At 39.5% G+C, this 24,335-nt stretch overlaps 1 protein-coding gene across 1 annotated transcript in view; it reads right to left on the bottom strand.

The window, feature by feature from the left end:
* Window positions 1–24,335, bottom strand: part of LOC137890172 (multiple epidermal growth factor-like domains protein 9) — a 43,205-nt gene that overhangs the window by 12,512 nt on the left and 6,358 nt on the right. Inside the window, exons 3-4 of the mRNA XM_068734305.1 lie at window positions 6,595–6,734; window positions 1,862–2,011 (exon numbers count right to left, since the gene is read on the bottom strand). Coding sequence (XP_068590406.1) covers window positions 1,862–2,011; window positions 6,595–6,734 — 290 coding nt within the window. The remainder of the gene's footprint in view (window positions 1–1,861; window positions 2,012–6,594; window positions 6,735–24,335) is intronic.

The following is a 24,335-nucleotide window of genomic DNA, read 5'->3' as shown; positions in this document are numbered from 1 at the left end:
GCAATAGTGTTGTGTTGGATCAGTCACCGCAACTGAAGTTGATAGTTGTGACTTTAACAGTTAAAAGATCTAACTTCGCCAGTCAGGTCTCTGTGTGAAAAATTAACAGTTTCCGTATTTTACTGCGGCGGTGATGATCTGCTTTGTTTTGAGTGTTCCTTTTTTCCTCTTTGCCTTTTTGTTTAACTAACCCACACGCACACAAAGGTTTTGCTACCCATCTCAGACACACATGGTGCATAAACGCGGCCTCTATCCTAGTCTGAATGTGTAATAGTACTGTCTTTGATTATTGACATTGTGAGTGAACACTAATTTTGAGACTTAATTTATAGTTTAGTTATTGGTCCCTGTTTTCAGGGTGGTGCTCCGTCATTAATAATTGTTAATAATATTATTGACATTAATAATTCTATTGATGTCAATAATTTAGTTTTTCATATTTGCTGATAACCAAACACGTTCCTGCCAGATCCCAACAGGAGCTAATATTAGCAGAGTATGTTAGGACATCATTAACTAGCGTTAGCACTTCTATGCTGTCCTAAATAAACTTGTACTTGTATAGTGGCTTTTTAGTCCTACAACCACTCAAAGCACTTTAACATTACATGTTATCATTTACCCATTCACACACATTCATACACTGATGGCACAGCCTTTGGCAGCAATTTGGGATTAAGTATATTGCCCAAGGACACAACGAACACATCGAACCGATGATCTTCCGATTGGAAGACGACCCGCTCTACCTCTGAGCCTAGCCGTTGCTAGCTAAAGACATAAATGTAATGTATTTCAATGTATTTGTTGTTCCTTAATTTCAATGTCTTCTGTCTCGGTGGTTCATTTTTACACTTTATCTTCCATCTTTATCTTTTTATCTGGTTTTAGTCAGTTATGCTCATGGGGTGTGCACGCTGGAAAATGACGTGATAATGGCCCGCATGCCATGCGCGAAGACTCAGTAAGTGGCTGCAGCGCTTGGTCTTACATCTAAAAATGTTTGTAATTGCATGCTTTTCAGGTATGACTGTCACAAATAGTTCACTGATAAAAGCACTATAAACAGGATTTCACAAAGAAGACCAATTCATTTTTAGATAATTTGGAAACCGGAGGTCTCAAAAACAAAGCTTCAGTTTGACATCCTGGATATATGCTTCAAACGCATATTGTAGACCTTTCTGTCTGTTTCTTGTTGAAATAGAGATTGGGCGAAGGGCAGACACATAGAGACAGACAACCATTCACCCTTCATAAAGGAAGGAGCAAGAAGACAAGGAGTGTAACCGGCAAAATGCCATAAACCAACCTCTACAATGCTCAGGAGGGATTGTAATTATATGTAAACTCATATCTCATATTCATGGACTACTTTATTGCCTTTGTACAAGCCCTGTAAAGAGAGAAGTCAAGTGTTACAGGCATTTTAAAGAAACAAAGGTTGAATATCTAGTAAACAATTTTATTTGGCTGCACAATATTTTCTGGTGCACGGGCCTCGTGCCGACTTCACAATGGCGAGTATAAACTAAGCTTTAGAGTCCTCAATTAACCTAAGCTGCATGTCTTTGCAGTGTGGGAGGAAGACGGAGAACTCGGAGAAAACCCAGGGTAACACAGGAAGAACATGCAAACTCCGCACAGAAGGGCCAAACCCCGGCCCCTCTAGCTGTGAGGCAACAGTGTTAATGACTAAAATTGTTTCTTTCCTTTAATATAATATATATAGATAATATTTACTCAGGCCTTGCAGTTAGTGACAGTGTGGCTCCATGGTAGCTCTGACAGCTCCACAGAGTAGCACAGCTTAGCCAATTCCCTGAATGATGTGTGGTTGTGAGCAGTGAGCACTAACCGGTGTGACAGGTGCCAGTAGAGGTGGAGTTGGAGCAGGGACATGGTGCACAGGCTGAAGTCAGGGCAGCTCCAGGGCTGCGGTAGGAACCAGGCTTACACTCCTCACAGTTGGATCCCTGGGTGTTGCCCTCACAGTTCAAACACACTCCTGGAGGATAAAGGTCACACATGATTAGAGGGATATTTCCTCGATCTGTACACTGTACACAACACAGAAAGTGAGAGAAGTTGGTTGTATAACTCTTAATCTTAGTTTGGTCACTGACACGTCATTGCACAGTATGGGTTTTTTATTGTTTTTGTGCTGGTGGCAGAAACATTTACAATGTTGCAAGTGTTGAATTGCATTTCATATCAAAGTACAAGCTCCTCTATGAATCAGAATCAGCTTTACGTGGCATGGCATTCATCAGGCTGACCTCATTTTTGTATATCGCCACACGCTGCTGTGTTTCATCAATTACATGACACAGGAGAATTGTCTCAAGATTCTATAGCAGTACAAAGAAAGCAACCAAACCACTTTATATCTATAATTTCAGAGGATAATCCCATTGAGTGGACAGGATCAGACTTTTAAGGAAGGCCAACTCCTGATCAAAATGTTTGTGTGAATGCACATCATTTCCTGCTGCTCCTCTTATTACTCATTCTAACCTTTACTTAATCACAGAATCATGTTGAGACTTTTGAAAAGAGAGGCCAGAGTACAGCACAACAAAACAAAAGAAGACAGACTTTTAGAAGTCAGAGACAAAATAAAGGAAATGCTAGTTACATTTACGTGTATATACATGTATATCAAAGCAAATATCACATTATGATAAACTAGTTATTGTGCTATTCATAAAATAATGGCAGCACAAATAAATCAGTTAAAATTCAAATGATTTTAAATCACATTTAGTGTCCTCGATAGAAACCTGCTCACTTGTCTTTGCTTGACGTTTCATTTTAGCATATTTGTAGGAGAACACAAGCTGTAAATAAAGATTTAGATGACATGATTATTTCAGACATGCAGTGGAGGTGGAAATACTTTATTAGGCCCCAATTTTGATTCGCAAATCTTCTGTTTTTGAAACTTAACGATGGTGCATTCAAGGACACTCAGACATGTGAGTCTTCAGAGTTAGTTCTGGCTTTGTATATCACATGAAGTTAGTGTTGTCACAGCCTTGTCATCATTTTGTTTCTTGTAATATGTCTCAATATGCACAAACATGCATTGAGAGTTTTTAAATGGATGTTTTGATAAAGTTTTGCTGTTGTTCAACGCGGACTTCAGTTCATCAAGACTTCTCTCCATTCTTTGATTCTCCATTCTTTCTTCGTTTACCGAGAGGGCATGCGAGAAAAACAACAAGAATTCAAGGTAACATGAAGTGAGAAATTGTTTTAATGATTGTCATTTTGGGTGAACTTTTCCTTTGTATTCCCTCTTGACATCAGGACAGCAGGAACTCTACACATCTTCCATCATCTGTTCAGTCTGTACCTTGACCCATAAAAAGATAGAAAAATAAGCTCTTTATGTCTTACTGTCTCTAAATGTAGCACTTGAGGTCGTTATTATTTTATGGAGCTGATGTACTTGTGTGATTCTTGCAATTTCCATTAAGCGCATTCAACATGGCTGCATGTATTTAATGAAAGTCTATTTGGATAAGATGAAGGTAATGTGTACATTTGCATTTTCATCATTACAAAAAAACCTTGAAATTCCCTCAATAAAGTTATTAATTGTTATTATTATAAATATTAGTATAGGTGTTACCACTATTGTGCTGTTTGTAGTTGAGCCTCTGTCTGTGGTTGAGCCTCCATGATAATAATCAGAAGTTACAGACATGACTAAAGCTGTCCACAGACTGCAGAGCTTGCTAAATCTTTGCATGACATTGGTTTCAACCATGAGCTGTGGGAGAGTCTTCCAACCATAAATTTACCACAGTGTCAACAGAGGAGCCAATGATAAGTTAAATCAACTGCTGAAAAGTGCAAACCCAACACATTACAGGATAGATGAAGAGAAGTGCTTCTCTCCACCAAATAATGGACCAGTCATGAGCAATAACACAACTTCTGTTGATAAATTATGCGTTTTCTGAGAGAAATGAGACCTTTTAACTTTTTGTTCATTATGATAAATCAAAGCCACATGGATTTCAGGCTTTAAACAAGTGCACTCAAGGTTTAAAGGCAAAAGAAAAATGTTCTTGATGATAAACTGCTTTTATCTCAGCATTCTCTTATTCAGCCTTTATGAAGGCTGAATAAAATATATAAATATATTTTTTCAGTTGAAAACAAGCTGTCTCTGTCCCCGTCATGTTTGTCTATGGTCCACAGTGTTTAGGACGCTGTATAATTTGTGTGTAAGTGGGGAAGGCCAGGGTCAGTCTTTAAAGGGAGCTGTCAAACCCGAGCAACGTAATCCACAGCACTGTGAGCACTGAGCCCCACTCCATCTGCCCCTGCATTGTAATGGAAACGCACCCCCAGCCTGACTGCTTGGAGGTGAGCAATAATCCTCCTTTACATGTGATGAGAAGGATAAATCCACCTTAAATCACACAAATCAGACTGAAAATTGAGTTTATGATATTCTACATTTTATGGTGAGTCTGCTGCTGATTCAGCATGTTTCCTGGTCTCCTCAAATTCCTTCTTCCCTATTCCACAGTAAATCTTTACCCAAGACAAACCGGAGGGTTTGTGTGCTGCCAGAGTCTCAAATTAAACCAGGGGTATTCAATTAACATTTCAAAAAGGTCCAGATTGAGAAAATCTCCTCGGGCAAAGGTCTGGAACATTACAATAATATTGAACTTATGCTATTTAGTGCTATATATATATATATATATAGCACTAAATAAATATATATATAGCACTAAATAAATAAATATATATATATATATATATATATATATATATATATATATATATATATATATATAGCACTAAATAAATAAATATATATATTCAAGAAGCCTAGTAGTAGTAACAACGTCTCTGTGTAGCCAACAACTGTCAAATCAAAAAAAGAAAGTACACATCAATTATATTTTAACAATTATTCTCTTCTCAGTTTTCAAATTTAACTGGATGGATTATAAATAATACATAGAAATACATAAATAAATGTTCTTCTCATTTCAAGTAAAACAAGGGCTGGATTAAAGAATAATTGACAGAACAGAAAACTTAAAAAAAAAAAGTGCATCTTAAAATAAAGTACTTAATTTTACAAAAATGCATTTCACTGAAATGCTCTGCAGCTTTAAATTCAATTAATTCAGGTGTGAAGTGATGTCAATCAAAAATGCCACAATATTATATTTTTCTCATCTACTAAAAAGATAAATGTGTGTACATGGACTTTATCTGTGGTTATTAAACCTCTTGTTTCAGCTCTATTCCTCTCTGTTAACATCATTGGTGGTCATGAATTAACGTGTCAGGATTCTGATCATATTGGGCTCTTAGGTTTATTTTCTGTGTCTTAATTTCAGATGTGAGTGGGTACTTTTGCTCAAAAGAGTTGAGCTTTGTCTCGTAGTGGCGCTTCACATTACCGCTTTTAATAATCGTCACGGTCTCTGAACATATGAGACACACTGATGTTAAACTGTCCGTGTGAAGAATTCACCAATATGAGTCTGTTCATTGTTGGTTAAAGACTCTGGTCTCTCTGAACACTTTTCTCTCTTTGGAGAACGTCATGTGAAATAACTTCTCTGACTCACGTAATAATTCTCCTACTCCTCGTTCTCTTTCCTCGTCTCCCCCGTGTGTGTACATCTCACTCGAGTCAGGAAACTTGTCAGAATACCTATTTGATTGGCTGAGCTGCATCACGTGATGTGATTTACGCCGCTGAACAAGTGCCGTAAAGGCTGAAAAAGCTGCGCCGGTTAAAATAAAAGCGCTCCGTCAAAATGTAATAATTCTCAATTATTTATCGGTTTTAGATCCTGGGTCCATATACAACGGCGTCTGGGTTCGGATCCGGACCGCGGTCTGCCTATTAGTGACCCCTGAATTAAACCCTTCAGTGTACCAAGGGCATCAGTGGCGTCAACTTGCACAAAACTCAAGAGGTACACGTATGGAGAACTTCATTTCCTTTTTGGACTGTTAAGCTTCAGCTTTCTCATGCAGAGTCCATTTCCAAAGGAACTGCATGCTGAAAGGAGCGGATACAGTAAAAGGTACAACACTGTCCCCTGAAATGTAGAGAAGTAGAAGTATAAAGTAGCATCAAATGAAAAATACTCATGTTCAAGGATGTATAAACTGTACTTAAAGGGTACATATCATGCTCATTTTCAGGTTCATACTTGTATTTTGGGTTTCTACCAGAACATATTTACATGTTTTAATGTTCCAAAACATTTGATTTCTCACACAGTTCTTCATCATATGTCCTCTTTAAGTAGCTCTGACTTACTTTCCAACACTTATTGTAGAGGTGTCTCCCTGGATTTGAAACCAGGATATAATATTTCATTGACAGGTGCTTTAGCCAACTAAACCACAGTGATTCATTGACAACTAACAATCGTAGATAAATAAAAGCTTTGTTTGGGCGACTGAGCTTAAATTGAGGACACATATTAAAGGTAATGTGTATGTTTCTTACTGGACCTGCTGCAGCATTATCTTTTTATTTATTTATCCTTATTAATCCTGTGACTCATATTATGGAACACATTCAAACAGACTCACCGGACTGTGGATGGCAGTAGTTGGTGTGGTTCTGACACTGGCAGGGCCGACAGCCAGTGCTGCTGAAGTGGAAGAAACCCGGGTGGCATTCATCACACTTTGGTCCGTACACTCCCGTCTTGCACACACATATCCCTGAGCTGAAAGGGGCAGAACAGAAGAGAAGCAGTCAAAAAATACAGTCCCACACAGCATTTCAGAACAACAAGCCAGAGTTGTGATGTCATGGCATCTGATGTCCACACTTGACTTCCTGTAGGTTCTCCTATTCACCCATCTGCGTTCTAGAACTCTGTTCCAGGTCTAAAGCATGTGGGGAGCACCTTACATCACTTACAGTTCAGAGCCATCCACACTGCTCACATCAATGCCTCCAGCAACATGTGTTGAACATGTGTCCAGCACCACACTGTATACAGCCTTTCCCCCCCTGTGTTTGTCTTATTGTCTGTAAAAGTCTACCAAAACCACCAAAAACATGAGCTCACCTATGACTCGATGAGTGTTTCCCTCTAAAAACAATGTTGCAAAGTTACATACTGGATAATACACAAACCACGCCGTGCAGTTTTCATTTGTACTTTATAGAGAAGAAATACAGCCCATTAACCACAGCATGAATCTTGATCAGGTGGCTTCCTGAGTAGCTAAAAGGATTGGAGTCAGACTACAGTGTTGAAAAGGTGTAAACGCATCAGTCTCTCCAAGATGCATACGCAATATTTACTCATCTCAAATTTAACAATGTAAGTGAGCAATCTGTGGAATTGCTCCTACAGTATAGCGATGGCAGCTGAATGACATGGAAAATTCTCTGAGATCAACCATCTGTCTCCCTGTCACATTACAGCAACAGGAAGAATGCCGCTCCAGTGATTCTAATTAGCAGCTCCAGTGATTTCAACACACACTTTAACAAAAAGTGTTGACTGCTTTTATGCCAGTGCATGTGTTTGTGTTAGTTCATTAATAGTTCTTAGCTAGCTGTCTAAACTGTTTACTGTTGTAACTAAACTGCATTTTTGTCAGTTACCACCCATATGGGACCATAGTCTCTTTCTTATAATACAATATAAAGTTAATCAAATTTCTTGAATCTGTGTGTTGCATTATATGGCAACAGAGATGGAGCGGGTCGTCTTCCATTCCGATCCCCAGCTCCTCCAGTTCATGTCTATCTGTCCCCTCAAAGGGCTGTGCCGTCAGCTCTGAATGGGTGTGATGGGGGATTAGAACTAGAGTCCTGATGGGCAGGTGGCACCTTGCATGGTAGCCCGTTCATCAGTGTGAATGGCTGATTCATGACATGATGTATAGTTTAAAGCGCTTTGAGTGGTCCGAAGACTAGAAAGGCCGATATTTTCTTATTGCACATATGTCGATATTGTATGTCAGCTGACAACAAGAAATTGCTGCACAAAAATGACAATCTAGGTTTTAAATCATTCAGAAAAGTGTCATTTTTACATAATTTATGAACAAGAGAGCAAGTCGATTTTTACACTGCAAATTGTAAGTATGTAAGTATGTATTGTGGTCACAATACATAAAAAAAACGAAAAACAACAACTAAGGTCCATATCAAGATTATTCTCTGTGTCTGTCCACAGTTATTCACACATACAGGCTAATATCTTTTGTGCTCATTTATGACTATGATCACGGACCTCTTGTGGTTGCAGTGACACTCTTTAAAACAAATTGAATGAACTGTTTTACAGCGTCACTGACTGCTGACTCCTCACTGCTTCAGTTTGGACACTTGCTTCCACTACGGGTAACGAATTGTTCCTCTCTTGATTTGCAAGACAGCTGTATAGATTCAAATGAGGGTGCAACAGTTGTGTGAGACATGCGAGTGAAAGACATGTCGGATACGCTTGCAGTCTAGAAGAGCGGTTAGACAGTCGTGGTTTGTAGTCATTTAATCAGACAAACCTGGCGGACATCTACACTCTGCACTGAGTTCACTTCTGGTGAAATATAGGGGTTTTTTTCCACTCTCAAATATGGATGAGTATCATAATCAGCATTTCAATTCATGTGTTTTACATAACAGTATGTATGCTCTCAGAACGCTCCAGAAAAGTTCAATCCAATACACAGTTAAATAACTTGTTTCATTTGCTAATTTGTCTTCCTCCGGTTGGATCTGAACTCTCATCACTCTGTTTCTGGCTGTTAAACCCACTACATGCACGCTCATTTATACATGAGGGAATAGTGAGTTGCAGTGAGGCTTTATTTCTTAGTGAGAATTCATCCATGGTTCTCTGATATTCAAGTTAATCTCCGAGGAAAAGTACAGAACTAAGTCGAGCCTGGTCAGCCCTCGAACCCAGACAATGGACTCAGAAACATAATCGGAGGACAATAACTTCAAAACAATTGAAGCAAATCAAGAGTGACTGAGAGCACTTTCCATGAGCGTGTGCGTGGGTCTACATACAATCTGGGCTTTGTTAAAACAACTGCACTTAATGCAAATGAAGATGCCCAGGGCGATGCTCAGAGGGGCGTGGGCCTGCTGGGGACAAGGCTGGGAGATCAACAGTCCTCTTTCTTCCAGCGAAAACACACACACACACACACACACACACACACACACACACACACACACACACACACACACACACACCATCAACAATAACACAAATGACCACATGCAGCATCATGACCCTAATGCAATCAGTGAGAGAGAGAATGTCCAATGGTCACAGAGAAAGTGAGCAATAACTCCACAGTAAAAGATTAAACAACCCATTATTAGTCCCGCAGTGGGGAAATGCGTTCTTTGCATTTGACCCCTCCCTAGTATATACAGGGAGCAGTGGGCTGCCCCTGAGAAGTACCCGGGGAGCAGTTAGGGGTTTAGTGTCTTGCTCAGGGACACTTCGGCACAGCACATGTAGTAACCGAGGATCAAATCGACAACCTTGCCATACAACCCTCTCTACTCATGGTCACCCCATAAAGTGCTTGATTTCAAAATGCCACTGTAACATTAAGAGACAGACAACCATTCACCCTTCACTGTCTTTGGACTGTGGGAGGAAGCAGGAGAACCAATACTACCGCCCCTCTATTACGTGATTGGGACCTGAACCCGCCAGATGGTTTGTTACACAGAACCATCTGAGAAGCCCTTGTTGGAAATTGTTTGGAAAACGACAGGCACTTTAAAAAAATACTTGGCAGGTGATTGGATGAACCATCTGTCAATCAAACTCTTGCCAAGACAGTCGGGAGAAGACAGAATACTTTTTTTCCATGGAAAAAAGCCTTAAGTGTCGTCATTTGTTCTTCTTTCAATGAAGAAATACTCTCTGCTATGCTATCGTTTCCTCTAAGCTAAACTGTTCAGGAGCCTCTCCTTGTCATTTCATACCTAAGCCATGCTCCTAGCAGCTCCTCAGAGGAAGCTGCAAGCATGAAGTGCAATTTATTAGGGATATGCTCAAGCCATATTATAGTTTATTTTTAAGGGGCCAACGTAGTCTGGATACCCCAACATCTCCATCTGTCATACACCGGCCTGTTGGGCTTTGGAGCGCACCCCGAGATAAACAAGGTCGACACCAATGCAGCTGCAAACAGCTACAAGCGGCTGAAACGGTCCATCTTCCTGCACCATTCTTTCTTTTTCACAAAAGGCTTCTAGTTGTTTGCAGCTGCATTGGTGTCGACCTTGTTTATCTCGGGGTGCGCTCCAAAGCCCAACAGGCCGGTGTATGACAGATGGGCGGGGATTCTTCACCAGGCTAGTGTGATAGGAAAAGAAAGCTCCACATGTTCCAGTGGAACTAAGTTGCTAAGCACATGGCCTGGCTACAGTTACAGTCACTGCACAGTCTCACACTCAAACAGACTGGCAGGAATGATGACGTACATCATAATTATAATACTAATAATAGTATTGATGCCGTCTATAATGCTTACTTTTTTCTTTATCTTCAATAAACAGCATTTGATCACCTTCAACCACACACTGCCTTGAGGAGTGTATAATATGGATAAAATCCCTCATCATACAATACTTGTTTTGATATTTTTATAGAAATATGACAATGTAACTTCCTTAGAAAATCAAAGAAACTGTTAGTGGATAAAAATGAAGCAGACATGAGATTTAGAAAATTAAATGTGTGATAAATTAAGGGCCATCATTACATTTATGCAAAGGTTGAAAGGAGTGAGACAGTTCCGTCTTGGTTTGGACCTCTGAGCTTCCCTGCTGTTGTTCACTATAGCGGACGCACTGAATGTGTCCGTTCCTCACAACGTCATTTATCTGAGGTCTTTATTCGCCGTGCAAATGCTCAGAAAAATCATCACCTTTTTTGGTGTTCTGTGTTAAAGTTTTTTATCACAAAAACAATAGCTCAGAATAGAAATTGACTTGTGAATCAATGGCACCAAAGAAACCCTCCACCGATGAGTTCAGGCTTTAATGCAGGAAGTGAGCACACACCAAATCATGAAGCCCAATCCGTCATCTGCGTCTTCAGAGCCTTCGTATTAGTCTGTGAGCAGCTCAAAAATGAGAATGTTTCTTTTCAGAAGTTTGTCATCTAATATGCAGCCAGCAAACCCAGCAGGTCCACTGCTGCCCCAGTAGAGGGGGGAGGACTGATCCTTATCGGATGTACAGAGATGAGGCTTCACTGATCAGTAATCCTGCTGTTCATTTGGGCCTTCTTGGTCAGGAGGAGGGGGTTGTTATTGTTTTGGAGTGATTTCACTGCACTGGCCCAGCCGCTCTGCATCAGATGTACATGTTAAGTAGGTCAGTATTACACGGGTGACAAAGCTTAACCCCATTCTGCGGCTGCCGCGGGAATGCTGGCCATCGGCTACAACATGCGTCGGATAACAGCAGACAGTCACAAACATCCTCCCTGCAAACGGAAAGTGATCACCGGTTAAATTACCAAGAGGAAAATGTTTGGCAAAAATAATCAGAAGTACACCGAGCAGGTTTAGTTGCATTGCTGGGTGTGCGGTCACATCCTGACAGGGTGTGTTAAGCAACACAGCAGCAGGACTGGGATCTCTTCTCTCCAGCTCTGCACGCACAGACACGTCCACACTGTTTTCAGTTGTCACATTCCAAGTCATGTAGTCAACAGAGAAATCTGTGCTTATCATCATTATATAATGGCTTTATGGGTGGAGCTCGGTGAAGCATCAAATACAGTGCAGGTAACCGGGTTAGAGCCACGTTTGACAAATGTTGATGCGACACTGAAAAACTACAAAAATGGCTCTTCCAATGATCAAATTTAAAAGGTTTGGGAAAAAGGCTCATTTAACATCTTAACCAGAGTCAAAGGTTACGGCTTATATTATGTGTCGACTTTACAAGGCAGTGATGAAAAATAAAATGATAAATGAAAAAGATCTGGTCAGTTTCATCTCTCTTCATCCAGTACGAGCTTAGCCTAGCTTAGCACACAGACTGGAAGCAATGGGGAACTGCTAAGTGGATTCAACTCTTCCTACGTTTTTAAACCCGTCTGATTTACAAGTCGTATCTTGCCAGTGTGCTATTTACAAATGTATTCAAAAGTCAGTTGGGTTTTGTTGGCAGTAGAGTTACAACAAAGTTGAAACCGAGCATCCCTTCTGTGTGATGCTGCATTCAGTCACTGCTTGTTGGACATTAAACATATCTAGTGTTAACTACTCAAACCTTTCAGTGTCTTTTCAGTTCATAAGAGTTCTCAGTGTTACTTAGCTCCACCCTGGTGTTCTCAAGGCTTCAACACAAACCAATGGTGCTCTTCTTATATATAGTCTATGTAGTAAATATCACACCATTCCTTTAAGGCAGAGTGAAGGCTTGTTCAACGGTAGAAGGCCTCTAACTGAATTTAGAAAAAACCTGACTGAATAACCAGGAGGCCTTTAATCACAGGGCAGTATCGGCCCTGCTCATCTGTGTACCTGACACAGATGAGCAGGGCAGCGCTGACTGTAGGTCCCCTGAGTGTGGCCATCAGTCCGGACTCAGACCCCCCACAGTCCTGTGGTCCACTGCTGCTGTCTGATGCCAGCAGGATGCTGCAAAGGAGCTCACAGCTTCCAATAATAATGTCATAGTATAGATGCCGTCTATAATGCTAACTTTTTTCTAGTACGTGCTGGTACATGGATAATGTATAATATGGATAAAATCCCTCATCATACAATACACTGTAAAATGTAATTGATGACCTTACTTAAAAAAATAAGTGACCGTAACTTATTTCTGCTTAATTAGCTGACTATACTTAAAGACACTTGGTAAAGAACACTTTCTGGTGAGTAAAGTTATGAAACTTATCAGCTCAAGTAACCTTTAATATAATAAAATCAGTAAGGTGGAAGCATCCGCAAAGTCCGGAGAAACACGAGACCGAACTCGGCCGCACTCGGTGACTACACATGCGCAGTTCACCACTTGACCACTGAAGACGTTCTTTTCTTGAGGCATAATGACGGTTGCTCGAAGCGGGAGGAAAGCGCTGCTTTGTCAAGTTATTTGAAGGTAAGTTTCAGCTACATAATGAAATAAAATATCACTGGCTATCTTTTTTAGCAAACCTAGTCGGCCTTGTACCTGTTAATTAGGGGTTTGGAGGTTAACATTATGTCTTCGATTTTGAAAGCTAGCGAACGTTAAAGCTAACCTAGCTAACGCTAGCCCGTGCTAAACCCCGCTACAATAAGTGCAAATTTAACAACCACTTGAGTTTCGGGAGACACAGCGTACTTTTTAGCGGGTGCAAGGGCAATTGTGTCGATATTTCAGGGCCACTCTTGAATTCAGCAAGCATGTCTTTTCTTTTCTTTTTTAAGTCCGTGGCTCCGACAACCGTCAACTGCGCAGTAAAATGGGACCGTTAGAGAAGCAACCTTATCGGGAAACGAGTCAAAATGTTACATCTGCTTATCCGTTTACCAATTTGGAAGTAATGTATAGTGCACTTAACATATTATGTCACGTTTCATTTATTTCTCTTGATGTTACTGAAGCATATTTTAAAAGGCAGACCGGACGGTGGCGGTTATATTAATAACCGTGGCTGTCTGATTCGCATGCATTAAAAATACCGCATTACGGGATGTACAGAACATTATTGTTAGTGAATGACGATGAAATGTAACGTTCAGTTAAAATGAATGAGGAATAATTCTACAACAACCATATGATGGCGGACCTCTCGGCCACCGAGAGTGACACTGTGTCGCAACAGCAAGCGTTACGTTGCGTTTTTCACGTTAAAATAACATCTTATATTGTGATATTTACTGGAAATGATGTACAATATAACTATTAACAAGTTCATTAGCAAGTGGTAAACTTTCAGCTTACCACTTGTGGATGGGCAATTGAGTCTTTACAATCAAACAAAAACCTATGAATAATAGAGAAAAAAAACACACTATATATATATATATATATATATATATATATATATATATATATATATATATATATCATGGCTAGCAAAGACAAGTATTTGTGATTTAAGTTTTAAAATCTTGAAATCTTCTATTAAACTGATGGCTAGTTAGCTATATACATGCAACTTGACTGTGATTTATTTGCAGTTTGACTGATTGCTTTTGTTGTTTCTTTTGTAGGCTTTGCAGAAACCTGGCAATGAATTGGAAGTGTAAGTACTGCTTGTTTTCGTCCAAAAGGAGGGCTCAACTTTTCAAACACTACCGCTTAAAACATGGAAGCTACGCCAGATTGACCCCAATTCCATGCCTCCACACAGATTGTTTGTGTTCATTCAAGTCATTTAATGCCCTCAAAGTGCATTTAACAAGAATTCACTCCCGTGACGTTCATGATGGGCAGATGAGTGGAGCTGAAGAAATCCCAGTGATATTTCATTGTCCTCTTTGCAGTTTTGCTCTGATATCCAAGAATATGGACTCAACGTTTGCCTTGAGAAGAAAGGAGTTGGTGAACTTGGAGCCTCCATTAAAAGACACAGTTGAAAGGTGGCCAGCACTCTTTACGGAGAGTCAGGTAAATCAAAATTGTTCACGTTCAAGTTTTTAGTTAAAATGTATTTTAATTATTTGTCATGTATAATGATGTCACAGAATTAGCTTTACTGTCATACTACTGAAAAAGTAGTCCTAAAAAATGATTTTATGAATTGATCATTGCAAAATATGACCATCTTAATTTGTCCTACTCTGTCCTTTAGATTCTGGCAGAGTTCTGTTGCTTATCAAGCAAAAACCTGCAAGCAGAATTCTTCAAAGAACTTGACAAATACACTCCTCGCTTCCTTGAGATTTTCAAGTCCAAGGGGGGGAGTGTCGGCCACAAACTTCAGGAATATCTGCAACAAGTCACACCAGGGGTAGGTTTCTCAAGCAAAGTAAAAAAAAATGTATGTGTATTTGGTGACCAAAGTAGTGCCACCACATTGTGTCTGCAGAGCTGTCAATTGATTGTACTTTTGTGTTTTAAATTATTTTTACAGAGTATGTTACTGGGAAGCGAACCGCCTTCCTGTCATCCATGGAGATGAGAACACAGACTTCTTCAAGATCTGCTTTGTAAGTAGTCTTTTGTCAAAATTATTTAATTCCACACCACAGGATGCCCAATCTATCTAATGCGTTCATTCTGTTCATCTTTTGGTATTAGTTACTTCTCTTCCACTCAGCCTGAATCAGTGCTGCTATACTTTCATTTTTGATGCACTGATCACCTATCCCTGGTTAGGACCCTTTTAGTAGTATCTACCGTCTTTCCAGTTGGTTGCAGTTCTTGCCCAATGCAAGGTATTTGCAACCAATCAGTGAATTAAATGATCAATCAATAAATGCAGTATTTACTCACTCTGCAGGGATTATCTAATAATATCTGAATCTAGCTTCCTGTCAGTTACTGTGTCTCTTCAATGCTCTGATTGGTTGCTTTTGTGGAGCGTTGTTTTGCTGTAAGGCACAAATATAATCAGTGTGTTCTACTATAGAAATGCAAACTGGCATTTGACATGCAATTGTGGTTTTAATGCTGCTATTGTTGTTAGGACTGCGATGACGCTCCAGACATGTCCCACACCTCCATGGGGATCCTGACAGTGATTGCCGAAGACAGTGTGGCCTCTTCTCACTCACTGCACCTGGAGTCTACAGCTACTGCAGTCGTTTTGGAAGGAACAGTGGTGATGGATGACCGAGACAATCTTCCGCATGCCATGTGCCTACTCTTCGGACTTATTTACGCCCTGAATTTGGAGTACCCTCAACAACTCAGGTACACCTTTGAGTTTATTCAAAGAGTGCTTCTCTCACTTGGACAGAAATCCCTAAAACCTAAAATACAGTCACTCAAAAATCTACTGATGCAGTGAGTTCACGATGTGAATGGTGACATGCTGGCTCAGGCCTGAGACCTTTACCCTTCCATCTCCAATGGAACGCTTTACTTATATGGAAACGTTTTTTTGGTCATTTAGTCCAGTTGACTATTGACTTTGTTTATCTGTTGTTTCTGTACCTGTAGTCAAAAGAGAGCAATTCACGATTTTTCATCAGTAGTGATGAAAGGCATTTTGATTTTATAAAAGTTGAGGAAGTTCATGTCAAGATATAGACATAAAGACATATTGCCGGTAAAGGTATCCTATTTTTCTTTAGTAATTTGATAGCTTGGTTTGCAGAAGTTCAGTTCATTCTACTATTTGAATACAAAAAACTGAAAAAAGCCCAAAAGAAATGTATTGTTTATGTGAGAAACTTGTAAAAAAAAAAATTCCCTTTTTCAAAAGCTGCAGTTAATAACTACTTTGCGATATGTGCTTAAACTGTCACTATATCCTGACAGACGATCTGTAAAAAAAGTCAGGATCTTCTACCTCCTTTTAGTGTTCCAAATGGCATTTGCAAGATTCCACCACACCCAAAGTAGAACAACCAATCAGAGCTGAGGATTCTCTAATGCAAGATTGTGGTCCTGCATTGGCTATTTCTCACCTCAGACACCTACTTTAGTGTACTGTTAAGCTGTAAAATTAGAAAGTTAACTCTGGCCTGTTTTCCCAACTGTCAACCTACCTACTAATGGCAGCCAGGTAACAAACATAATCTCAAAACAGTACACTGACGCACGTTTCTGAAAACATTTGAGGTGAGAAATAAAGAAAGTAACAGAATATTGATTCATATTTGGTAAACTGTCTATAGTTTTACAGTTAAATTGGAATTCACAAGTAGTGATTGACAGCTGTGTTGGAGACTCATCGAGTTGGTTGTTTTTCTGTGGGCATGGTGGAATCTTGCAACTGCAGGAGCACTGAAAGGAAGCAGGGGAATCTGGTCTCTTCCTTTAATGTCAGGATATAGTGACAGTTTGAGCAAATATGATTAAAAAGGTGTTTTTATAAACTGCTGCTTTAAACTGTTACACAAGACTAACAAAACTGTGTTAATCAGAGTGAACTATAGTCTGCATTCCAAAAAAATGCATTTGTTTCAATTTTTTACATTATAAGGGCGACTATGATCTGTTGTTCTATTTCAGAACTTAATCTGGCAACATGTCCAGCATTTTTGTTTGCATTTAGTTTGAGATTAACAAACTGTTTGAAGATAAAAACTCAAAGACGTTTGTTTTTCGTAAAAATAAACTCTGTCTTCCATTTATATACTGTTCTCTGTCTTTTGTTTCAGCAACTTAGAGTTTGTAGTTCAGTTTACTTGAGAATTTTAAGGCAATCGGTTTCCTGATAATTTCCTAGTAATGTGAATGCTTGGACTTGTAAGGATAACTTGTTCTTCTTAGTACTGCTGACTTAATATAACTCAGATCTTTAAGTTGTCTGAATTGACAATTTATAGTCAACCTAATTAATGTTTTTGAGTTGACTATACTACACTTTACTGCAATGACATGAGTTGCATTAACTCAGTTATTTTAAGCTTTAACAACTTAAAATTAATGAGCTACTTTACTTAGAAATTTTAAGGCAATCGGTTTCCTGACTTTTTTTAAGTAAAGTCAACTTATTACATTTTACAGTGTAGTTGTTTTAATATTTTTATAGAAATATGACAATGTAACTTCCTTAGAAAATCAAAGAAACTGTTAATGGATGAAAATAAAGCAGACATGAGATTTAGAAAATGAAATGTGTGACAAATCAAGGTCCATCATTACATTTATGCAAAGGTTGAAAGGAGTGAGACAGTTCCGTCTTGGTTTGGACCTCTGAGCCTCCCTGCTGTTGTTCACTATAGCGGACGCACTGAATGTGTCCGTTCCTCACAACGTCATTGGCTGAGATCTTTATTCGCCGTGCAAATGCTCAGAAAAATCATCACCTTTTTGACGCGTAATATTGCTGTTCTGTGTGAAAGTTTTTATTAAAAAAAACAATAGCTCAGAATAGAAATTGACTTGCAACTTCCTCAAATGCATGAATGAAAACAGATAGTGGTGCTTCACAGTTTAAAACTGCAAACCAGTAGTCATATGACTGTTCAGCAAATCAAACAGACACTGGGAGTAAAAATACATTGATGGCAATGATGCATCCACTGCAGTGACACATGATGCAGAGGCGGAAACATCTGCACCCAAAATCAATATTTCATTACAGACTGACGACTTCCACACCACATTGTAAAAAAGAATGCCTTACAGACAATGCCCACAGGAGCTGACCCACATACAGTGCTGACACATGTTATGACAGAATGAAGTGGTTAATACAGCTCTTTTGTCTAATATCGACTAGACCGAACGGTGTGTGTCCATTTTACATCACACGATTGGCAGAAGAACTGCAGGCATAACAAGAGGAGAAATCTCCTTAGGGTTGTTAAGAACATTGAATAAGGATGCAGTTACATTACATTAATTCATTCATAGGGATATGAATGAATGATGATGATGAATTATCAAGTCATCATCTGAAATTCTGAAATATGTTAAAGGTGCTCAATTTAAAATTCAGAGCATATCCATTGCCTCCACACGACTCAACACTGCGATAGCTGAGCCAGCAGCTAGCATCTAACAGCGCTAACAACAAAAACAGTGCTGACTGAGGTAAGAGAGATTACCTGAGGGGGAACCGGAGGGCTGGTCATCAGCTGTGACGGCCACATGAGAGCAGTGGCAATGAGCTAGCCAGTGGGGCACGCTCACGTGCACTAAAAGCCACATTAACAAACCAGGAAGAAGTTCTGATCACAACACACAAGGAGGGAGAGAGACTTCATCCTCTGCTCAGGTAAACATTACTGCACTATATTTGAACAAAGATAATAGTTCTAAATATCAAGTTTACGACCTTTAACAAAGTACTGGAAAACCATGACATTATGTACATGGTCCCCAGAGAATGAATCCTAATGACTTGGTTGACTTTACATCAAGCTCCAACATCTGGGGAAAATTACAATGTGTCCAATACGTGAAACATCAGCATGGTTACATCGTCATTTATAGCATCTTAGTACGCTGAGGTTAGAATTTAGCGCTTAGCATCACTGTGCCTGGGTAAAGCGTCACACATCCATCTGCTAGCATGACTGTAGCCTTAATGTTATTTTGATTTGTTTATCTTGTGAAGCACTTTGAACATCTGTTTGAAAAGTATAGTACACTATAGTATATAAAAACATTATTATTACTATCAATATGAATATTAAGGCACCAGTAATACTCCATCAGAAAAGCTTGTTAGATGGCTGTACTTTGGAAAGCCCCTCCCCTCACAACTTTGAACTTCAAGGACTGTTTTTTTCATCCATTATAAATCTATTTATCATCCATTGTCTGAAAATGTATGCCCCATATCCCCATATTAAAACAATATGCACCTCCTCCTCTCCATGACAGCTGGCTTTTCACCCCGCCTTTACGTGTGGACTTTTGATTTCCAGTGTGGTCGGACAACACATTCGCACATTGCCCGGCCCTTATTCTTGTTCTGTATTTGTATGGATTCCATTCACTCAAATAGCTGTGCTGCAACAAATACACTCATATTTAGCAACAAATCAACACATGTGGACTGCCAAAAAACCCCACTTGAGCCTTTGATATTTGTCCCAGAGACATCATGTTCAAGCGCTGACTTTTTCACAGGTGCATTCTATGTGCAGGTGATTGATAGTTCAGCAAACAGCACACACAAGCTTTTAAATTTGAATGATGCGTCTAATGTAGTTAACTGTGCGTAGTTTTTTGCAAAAAGTAGCGTAAAGCAGCTAATGTGTTCATCAGCGTCCCTCATCGATGGATGAGCTGCATGGGTTAGTGCTTTCAATAACTGTGTCACAAGTACCAGTTTTTGTGTCTTGGCAATTGCAATAACTGTTACGTGTATTCATAGCACAAGCTTGTCTTTGCCAGATGCTCAGTACATTTCCCCTATGGCACAGGTCACGTCATTATCAGCCACTCTAGTGAAAGGTGAGATAATCAACAACTTGAAATAAGCTCCTTTGATCTGACGGATGGCTCTTTCCTTGTTTGATGTACCCACTGGAATGTCTGCTGTTAAAGAACCTCAACTTCTAATTCCAACACTGAGAATAACTGGTGCCATCTGAGGGCAAAGTCCAAATGCAAAGTGGGTTTTATTGATAAGTAAATCAAGTCTGATCTATAGTTTGAAGACAAATTGATCTTCCATAGGGCATTTCTACTTGTATGATATTGCTGAATGAGTATGCACAATATTTCCACTAGAGAGAGGTTCTTGCTCTTTGATTCTGACGTTAACATTGATGTTGTAGATAGCTGAAAATAAGTATTCTGGAAATATCTCCTCGTGATGTCATGTCATCTATATTTGGCCAGCTATCCAGACAAATGCACCACCACGCAACAACAGTGCCTTCAAAATGTAAGGGACAGTCTTAACAATGCTCAGCAGTTGTAGCAGAGTTGGAGTCCTGTCAAAACTGAATCTATGCACAAATAAAATAAAACTCACGGTTCGGATCACGGATCAGAGTCACGGATCGGATCTGCACAAAAGAAAAAAGGCAGCAAATAGAACGTTTAGAGATCACTGATCACGTTTTTTTGCTGCTGATCATTGATGATTGATACTGGTTGATATAGAGCCCTTTGTTGTTTGACTATACAAGGCTACAGACTACAGAAACATATTATAACTGCTCTGAAGTCAGTGTAAACTATTTCAAATTCTAAATGTTATCCTTTTACTTTGTTATAGTCTTCTATAGAGTTTTTTTATTCACAAACATTTCATTTTAATCACAATTTAAATAAGAAAATAAAAGATAATATTTTTATTGATTAAAACTAATCTTGTCATTATTATTTTTAATGATGTATTATAATGTGCTTAGAGCTAGTGTTAGGAAGTTAAACAGCTCATAATTCATCTAATATCTATTTTATATTCATATGAAAACATCTCCTTCAAACTACTGGATTTATTCAAGTTCATCACCAAAACTACATTTTACAAGATAACAACATTTTGATAACGTTATAATTTACCTTCACTGAACTAAACCTAAACACAGATTAACGTTAAACTGTGGAATTAACCTGCGGTTCACCGTGAGGCGGTCCATTACACCACTAGTAGTTAAGTAACGCTGCCTCAGACGATTACAGCAAACACTTTCCAACAAATCACTGAGCTGCACATGTGTGATTGTTTGGTTTTGTGAATACAAATCAGAACTCTCAAGCTTTTCCCTCATGCTGCGCTGTCAGGTATCTGGAAGTGAATCAATCAACGCTCCTGAGATCATAACTGGTTGTAAATGAGTATGATGAAGAAAAATCATGACAGCACACAGGCTCAGTCAGCTCTTCTCTGAGAATTAAATTAGAGGGTCCGTTGTTTATCCTAGGACATGAGAAAAGTATAGGTGCAGCTAAAGGCTATGGACGCTGCTGTTAACCTGCTAAGGGCCCTGTGTACGTTTGGTTCCAATGAAGAATGAAACGCTACAGTTTACAATAGTCTTAATTCTGTTCAACTGTCCAGAAAATACTAAAACAAACTTTTGAAATGTCACTAAAAAAGAAATGCAAATGAGGTGCTTTTCCATCAGCTGATCATCATGCAAGTTAAATATTCGCTCAGAATTTATTCTGTAAAGATGTTTCCATTTCCATACAGCTTTTCTAATGCCATACTTCAAAATGTGCATAATAGTCTGTGAATGGAAACATGGCTAATGACAGTGTCCTTTAAACTTTGTGGCAGCAGTTTGTTCCAACATGACAATGCCCAACATGTACAACGTCAGCTCCATAACAAATGCTTTTCCCAGTTTGGAGTGGAACCACTGGACCGGCCTGCACAGAGCACCGACCTCAACCTCATCAAACCCGTTTGGGTTACAGCAACCAGTGGCACATTATCCTGTTATGGTGGTTATAATGCTATTTGGTATGATTTTGAAATGAAATTAACCAAATCTATTCTTAGTCAACTAACACTCATGCCATTTTTCTCAACTAATCAATTAGTTTCACAGATCTGTTGATTAAACTAAGTTTCACCACAAAGAATCACACAATAGCACCACTTTAAATGTTGCGTTTACCAGAGATGTGTTCATAAAGTAATTTAGCATGAAAAAAGCATAAAACACGACTAATCCGTTTAATGAATCTAAGGTGACTAAGACCAAAGGGCCGATAAATCCACTAACAACTAAGAAGGAGCCGTCCTCGTTCTAATGTCCACATACTTATGGCCACGCTGTGCATCCTGTTTTCATAGTTCTTGGCTAAGCCACAGTATCTTAAATATATTGTGGAACAATAAAAATGTGAGATGACCAGGTAAATTCTGGTATGACGAGATGTCACGATGATATGCTGACTGTGGCATTTCCTCATGATATCTACAAGCTTGTCTACCCAGTGTGCATCTCTCTGGCAGGACGACGACAGTAAAACCCACTGTGTTCAATTTCTCAAGAGCCAAGATGTCTGCAGCTGGTTCGCTCTATACAGATCACTGTATTATTGGTTCTATTTTCACTGTCATTGTGTCGAGTTCCCGCTGCTGTGGACACAACTAAAGCACTGTGACTGGCTCAACCTCGGCTGGACTGCTCATTACTTAATGGGAAAGATTCCTAAACAGCGGGGGGGGGGGGGGGGGGGGGGAAGCTGGGTAATCCGTGTAACTCACGGTGATAAGCTCCTGAAGGGGCTGCGCTAGGCTAGCAGGGTTAGCAGTGACCAGGCTGGGCTCAGACTGTCTGAGAAGGACTGTATTAGATGTGTCACTGTGTGAAAGCTGCCTGCACCTTCACCTACATCACATTCAACTCCACACACAGGCTTCATAAACAAGAAAGGGACATTCTGTGTGTCCAGCGAAGGACTACCCCTATTAGGATTGAGCTTATGTAAGCTACATTGTGACGTATTTTTTCCAGAGCATGACAACACAAACCCTCCACACATTGGACATTGACTCGAGCTTTTGAAAGCTGCAGCATTCCTGTTCATGGGTAGAGGCAGAAAGTACAGTCGCCATTTTTACCATGATTCTAACACACACACACACACACACACACACACACACACACACACACACACACACACACACACACACACACACACACACACACACACACACACACACACACAGCTTCTTTTCCAGTCACAGCTTTTGTGACTTCCGGAGAAACTGCATGCAAGGTCTGCCGTGTGTTTTCTGGCTTGGAATTAAAGAGTAAAGAGGGTCTGAAGTTCATTTAGCTGCCTTCAGGGAGGCCTGCTGGATGATGGGCTCGATCCATGGGCACAAAAAGGATTATGCAGGGCTATGGTGTTATGATGAACATAATGTCTGATCAAAGCTGAGCCCCAGAACATCTAGTCTCAGTCTTTATGCGATAAACATTCATTCACAGCAGACAGTCTGTTTGGCCTTGGTAGACCACAGCAATAAAGATAGTCCTTCTTTAAGAAGCTGCAGACATGTTGCAGGTACATCACATATCTCCCAGAGCCTTTGTAATGAAAATCCACTATACAGCCAGGCTACATATGAGAGACACATGAAAGTATTCAGTAATGCTCAAAACAAATCTCAAAAGTCTGACAAACAGGATTTGTTTTCCAAGTTTAGATCACAGTGACACAAGTAGCTTGTTGTGGTGGGCTGTCAGTCCCATTCTCATTTACTGAAGGTGAACAGTCAGTGTTTGTGCATCTGTGTTCTGTGTTGTCCAATCATGCACTTGCATTGAAATAAGACAGTTTTGTTATCTCTATCTAATCACGTGATTTTTCATGTGTAGGGGACCCACATCAGATCAGTAGCCACAGCTAATGCTAGCATGCTAATAGCAGGTCCTCCCAGTACTGGCTGGTGTGAAATATAATCAAACAGTCCCAACTTGCTTCTCAAAATAAAGTAATTTTCCTTTTAATAGTAATTTTCATTTGTTGTCAGATGTCATTGAAATTTGTGGAAGGTTATGTCATATGCCAGGATCAAGCTTTATTTGTAGCATTGATGTATTATTACCACACTAAGTTATGTTAGCAAACAGTTTACACAGTGTAACATTAGCCTTTATTTTTATATATGTTTCACGACATCGAAAGATTACAAGTCCAATATTCACTCTCCTTTAGCTCTGTTTTAGTCTCCACCATCTCCTGAGAATAACATCGATCTCGTATAACCTAATCTCATTCATGATCATATAACTCTGGGTTAACAGTCTGTGTGTTAAAAGAGGCTAAGGATAGC

The sequence above is a fragment of the Cebidichthys violaceus genome, unplaced genomic scaffold (assembly GCF_023349555.1).
Source record: "Cebidichthys violaceus isolate CVI_PGR_0920_01 unplaced genomic scaffold, fCebVio1.0.p SCAF_62, whole genome shotgun sequence".
Classification (NCBI taxonomy): domain Eukaryota; kingdom Metazoa; phylum Chordata; class Actinopteri; order Perciformes; family Stichaeidae; genus Cebidichthys; species Cebidichthys violaceus.
This window is presented reverse-complemented; position numbering and strand designations above follow the sequence as displayed.